The sequence below is a fragment of the Gavialis gangeticus genome, unplaced genomic scaffold (genome assembly GCF_001723915.1).
Source record: "Gavialis gangeticus isolate Ggan-Ray unplaced genomic scaffold, GavGan_comp1, whole genome shotgun sequence".
In the NCBI taxonomy this organism is placed as follows: Eukaryota; Metazoa; Chordata; order Crocodylia; family Gavialidae; genus Gavialis; species Gavialis gangeticus.
In genome coordinates this window covers 26,977,952-26,983,889 of record NW_017728997.1, presented here as the reverse complement: position 1 = coordinate 26,983,889, position 5,938 = coordinate 26,977,952, and the positions used below count along the sequence as shown (strand labels likewise).

At 45.6% G+C, this 5,938-nt stretch overlaps 1 protein-coding gene across 1 annotated transcript in view; it reads left to right on the top strand.

Annotated features, from left to right (window-relative positions):
• The window catches only part of CCDC66 (coiled-coil domain containing 66), a 68,237-nt gene that overhangs the window by 37,614 nt on the left and 24,685 nt on the right, over nucleotides 1-5,938 (top strand). Inside the window, exons 13-14 of the mRNA XM_019505001.1 lie at nucleotides 3,047-3,194; nucleotides 3,630-3,764. Coding sequence (XP_019360546.1) covers nucleotides 3,047-3,194; nucleotides 3,630-3,764 — 283 coding nt within the window. The remainder of the gene's footprint in view (nucleotides 1-3,046; nucleotides 3,195-3,629; nucleotides 3,765-5,938) is intronic.

Genomic DNA, 5,938 nt, shown 5'->3' with positions numbered 1-5,938 from the left:
GCCCTGCTCCCTGGAGGTGGTGGCAACAGACTGGAAGGTGGAGGGCAAGGCCAGTAGGCCTCCCCCCCGGCCCTGCTCCCTGCAGGTAATGTGGGGGCGAGTGGGTCCAGATGGTGGGGAGGGCCCAGGGCTCCATTCTGCCCCCCGCCCCCTCCTCCCCACCTCCCATCATTTGGGCAATGCATGATGGGCAATTGGCTAATTTTATAAGAAAGTTAAAATGTTACAGTAGATGTTTGACTTTTAGTATATGATTTGATTTTTTCTGGTTCCAAGATGGCAACCTCCCCCTCCCCAAAACAAGTACTTCCAGGGGCAAGAAAAGGGACTTCCAGTGGCAAAAGTGAGGGATTAGGGGGCAGGACTTCTGGTCACACCACCAGGGAGAAGATGGCAACCAGGAGGAGGGGGCCCCAGGTTGCTTTATACCGATGGACAGGGAATGGCTATAAGTGGTGAATGAGAAGGCCACAATGGGGTGTTTGAGGGGTGCACCATGCACACATTAGTGCTTGAGGGTTGTGTGAGGTTTTGGAGGAGGATGCTGGGGCTCTCAAGACCAGCCAGGCAGAAAGCTGAGAAGGACAAAGCCTGCAGGACCAACGGCCCAGAATCTGAGAGAGCGAAACGAAGGCCAGGGGCCCAGAGCCCAAGAGGAATGAAAACCAGGAGCAAGATACCCAAGATGGGGGCAAGATGGGAGCTGGAGCCAATGAGCTGAGGCCCATTGCAGTCGGCCTAGGCTAAGAAGCCCAGCTAAAGGAAAGGGGTGAAGGCTGGGAATGTCAAGACCGCAACAAGAGTATGGAGGCCTAAGGAAACCTGACATTGTAGTGCTTAACCAATAACCAGCCTGGGTATGGCTGCAGGGGTGAAAAGTAGGGGGTGTGTGAAATGGGCTGTATTTGATTTGGATTTGGATTTGGATTTGGCCCGAATCAGGGACAGTGATTCAATTTGTTGATTCAGATCACTGTCCCCAATTCGATTTGGCCAAATTCGAATCTTAAGATTCCATGCTGATTTGGACAATCAACAATTCAGCCACAGACAAAGCTTTAAATGTTTTTTCTACATACCTTGAAGTACCAGGTGCAGCCTGTGAACGCCGCAATGCTGGGGCGGCTGGAGTGTCCCACAGGAGCACAGGGGGTTCCCCACTTGTGCTTGGCAGAGAACCCAGAAGTGGACCAGAAGTACTTCCGATCCACTTCTGGGTCCGCTGCCAAGCGCATAGGGGGGCCCCCACACCTCCCCGGCTTGGTGATTGGCCATGGGGTGACCCCGGGTGCCCACCCAGACCCAGAAGGCACCAGTCGCTGAGCTGGAGGGACGCAGGGGGGCTCCCCCGCATGCTCCCCGGTGGGACCAGAAGTGGACCAGAAGTGCTTCTGGTTCACTTCCGGGTCTCCTGCCAAGCATGGTCCATCCGCCCCACCATCGCAGCATTCACAAGCCGCCTGGTACCTTGAGTTATGTAGAAAAAACAGTTAAAGCTGTGTCTATATCTGAATTGCCAAATCTTTTCAAATTTCTCCAAACCGATTCAGAGAGATTAAAGAGTCTCCTGATTCAGTTTGGGTTCGGATTCGGAGATTCGGCCTCCAAATTGAGCTGAATCTCTATCGAATCAGGGGCCAAAGCTTCACAGAGCCCTAGTGGTAGGGGGCCATGAATAGCCTGTAAGGTAACTGGTGACCTAGGGGGCACAGACAGGGCCAGGAAGGTGCCACTTAACACGTGAGGGCAGGACTGAGATCAGCTGGGTCTGGGAGAGACTCACTGGACCAAGAATAGAAGAGGGTTCACTCTGGGACCCTGGGGCAGCCCCGTTTTTCATAATCTAATTATTCCATCAAAGGTGTGGCAGGTGAGAGGAAAGGGAGGGTACCCAAGGGGCCAGAGTAGGACAGGAGCTGCGTGGCCACCAGGGGGAGTCACAGCCACCCCCAGGGCCTAGTACTGTTATAAATGCTTTACCCACATCACAATACTCAAGGTAAACTTTATTTTAAGTTTTAAGTGGTACCTTCTGTTGTCTTGGTGGATCCATATTTGCTGTTTGTGCTGGGGCTTCATCCATACCCCTATGGACAAACTTGTTGAAGGAACAAAATTAAATTAAAAGATTTAGGTAAAGATTTGAGACACATTAACTGGAATTATTCTTCCCTTATGGAAGAGAAGTTGTGGACTCTAGGTATATTTTGCACCACTCAGAACCCAGAATGTGCATGGAAATTGGAACCATTTTTACAGATATTATGGCCTTTGTACTGAGGATCTGCCTTACTGCATTTCTTTTTAATGGCACAGAACTGTCAGGAAAGTTGGATAGTTTTGGTTGAATTTGACTCTTATGGAATCGGAATTTAAGTACAATTTATGTATTTTGTAGACCATGTAAAAGGCATGTAAAAGACAAACTATAATGTATACTAGGAACCGTTGATGGGACCCTACCTTTAGCATCTTTCTACTCTGAAATCTGCAGTGTGCTGATAGAATAACCCCTCACTGTAGAAGGTGTTCCTTTTTCCTGTCTTCTCCTCCTCAATCCATTGAGCCTTGAAAATATGAAGTGGTACTGGTATGTTTGGGGATGCTTTACTGTCTCCGTTTGGTAGAATTAGGGTGTATGATTTTCTAATTCTTGCTTCTTTTCTTTTCTTCAGGCAACATGGTAATGAGGAAGCTAGGGCCTGGGGCCAGATCTTTAGAGGTACATAGGCCCTAACTCCCATTAACATGAAATGGAATGAGGTGCCCAAGTATGTTGGAGCATCTGAGCTCTGCCTCTCGTTCTGCTGTGGTGCCAGCATTGAACTGCTCTCTATTAGCATTACATATGGCTGGAGTTAAATTTTGTACCTGTTCATACCGTTCAGTTTTCTTTTTTCTGTTCAGTAGAAAAAGTTAAAAAATATAAATCCCCCAGTAGCCAAAATTATGGATAATTGTAAATGCCAGGAGGAGATTATGCTACCCTATTTATTTTTGTTCGCAGAATGAACAATCACATATATTTACCTCCTTTTTACTATAGGAAATCATGACTCTTAAAACAAATAAACTCTATCAGACAATGCAGAGAGCTCAAGAACTTGCACAGAGACTGAAACAGGAACAGCGTATTCGAGACTTGGCTCAGAAAGGACATGACATTTCAAAATTGCAGAAGAACCTTGCAGGAGGCAAGTATCAAACTTTGATATTTCCATCTGTACCTTCCTTTGGTTTTTGAATGAGCGTTGATGGGTTTTTTGAGCAAAAAAATCTGCTTTAATAGTAAGTCTAGACTTACTAGCTCCTTGGCTTTAGAAACAGAAGAAGACTTACCCTGTTAAAGCTTCTTTCAATTAAGTATCTCAGCAGCCTAAATTTATACAATATGAATCAAGCCTCAAAATAGCAAATAATATTATTCACATTTCAGAAATGAAGAGAGACACTGATGGACATTTTAAAAAAGACCTAAGAGACATAGAGGGTAATGGAGTGGGACATGGTCAAACTGAGCCGGTAGCAGAGTTGGGTTCAGAAGTACTAATCCATGGTGATACTGTTAACTTGATACTGTGTTTTAAATATTAAATTCTTTAATCAAGTCATTTGCTTCGTATTTCTAGGTGATTCAGTATGCATGAATTATAAAACTGACCTTTCAAATTTAGGTCATGATAATTTCTCTGAAGATGTTAGTTCTAAGATGGATCAGAATGTAAAAGAAACCTCCCCTAGGAGAGAGACTGCTGTGCAGACAGGTATGAAACTCCAAAAGTCTAATTGTGATTATTTAGTTGGGGCTAAACAAATCATCTTTATGTGGCATGGAGTACCAGTGAACACTTAGGCAAGATAGTTTCTGTTAAGCTAATATGCTTTATTAGCTAAAATAGGAGAGCTAACCTTGGATGAGATGTTATGGGTCTTAAGTAGAGAAGGCATGCAGAGACGTATAAAAAGTGAGCCTTATTGGCCATGTTCACATGTGCATTTTGGGGCACCTCACAGGCTTTTGAGGAGCCACAAAACACACCCCATGCACGTGATTTGGTTCTCCACACTGCGTTGTGGAGCCAGATTTAGATATTGGGAAATTCTGGTTTAAAAAAAGAAGCCCACAGTAAAAAAGCACAACGTTGCACGTGACAGAAGTGTGCACCGCCTGAAACCAGAGCCTGGCCAGCCACAGCCACACTTCAAACTGCTGGCCAGGTTCCGTGCATCCAGATTGTTGCTGGAGCCCTAGGAGGCCCCCAGGTAAGACTGCTGGGATTGGCCCAGGTGCTGGCCTCAGCCTCTCTTACCCCACCTGGAGCATTTTTCCCCGTGCTGAACCCGTGTGTGCAGGGCCTCTTCTGGGGCAGAAGGCAGTGGCATGAATTTGCGCTGCTGCTTTTTTCCCCCACAGCAGCTGCATGCCTCTGCTCAGGGGGACACAGCCACTGAGTCTGAGTACCATCAAGGGTTTAGCAAAATCTATTTTCTGTCTCTAGCAAATTCAAATCGGTCTGGTTGTAATATGTCAATACTTAGGGTTATCAGTAAGCCGGGCAAAACCCAATTCATTAGCAGAAGCCTAATTTGAAGTATGTGAGTATTCCCATTAACTTCAGTGGTACTGCTCATGTATGCTTAAGCACACGCTGAAGTATCTTGCTGAATTTGTGTTCTAATGAGGAATAATGGATACTAGCAAAATTGCTGCCAGTGATTTTAGATTTGGAGAGCAGAAGTGCCGAAAGCCACTGAGTCTAACAAGTGGCAACCCTTTCCACAATTCCTTCTTGTAAAATATGTAGAAAAGTAGTTGGTGTATCCGGGTATCACACCCAGACCTAGTTCTGCAGCTGGCAATCTTTAAACAAGCTGTGGGCTGGAACAACTTGGCTCTAGTTAAATATAGGCCTGATGATTTTGGCAGTGTGTCAGAGGTGAGGGGACTTTGTCTACATCTGATGGGAAGCAGTGCTGCAGCTGGAAGGTGGGGAGCAAGTGGGAAATAGTGTGGATGTAGCTGCAAGTTGTCCAGCCCCTGCGCAACTCCCCACCAGCTGTAAGCTGTGCCCATGCCATGGCTAGGGAATAGGGGGCTGGGAGAAGCAGCAGCAGCACAAGCCAGCTCCCAGCTATGTGGCTGTGGTGTAGCTCCTTGCTAGCCAGTCCTGGTGCAGGTCTGGGCATGGGTACAGGCAAAGCCCTTCAGCTCCCTGGGCTGGATCTGACCCATGGGCTGTAAGTTACCAACACTTGTAGTTTGTTCCCAGATGTCTAACATCACTAATGACGACCAAAATGAAGGGCAAACTGCATTTTGTAGCATTGTAGTTAAGGCAGAAATTACCATACTTACCAGAAATGTGCAGCTGTTGATAGGGAAGGTGAGGAGTTTCTGATCATAACAAATATCTAAAATAAGTGCATGATTATTAACTTGCTGCACTGAAGCGGTTGGGAGGAATTTAGTTAGCATGGGGAAGGACTTTGAGCTTAAGCTAAAAACATGTTTTCAGCTTAGTAGCAGGAGTAGAAAGCTTTGGCAAATCTACAGAACTAAGTAGTATTTCGAGTGCTTTTAGTGTAGCATGTGGAGAGAACTAGATTCTAATTAGTTTTAAACATTGAAACAAAATCACTCCCTTTTGGAAGAAGAGGGGAAAATAGATACCAGACTGGGGATTTCAGTTACTGCTAGTATCATATAAATGGTTATTATGGTCTGACAAAACTTGAATCAGATGTGCAATGAATATTTTATAAAAAGTTATAATTTGTTCTTCATCTTTTAACTAAACAGACAGAAAGTGAACTGCTTGGGTTGGTCAAATAAAACGCACAGCAGTGCTTGTGCTGAGCATGCTCACCAGCTTCCAAAGCACACAAAGTATCATCTTTGGTGCTACACTCTGTGTGCATGCCAACAAGTCTTGACAAA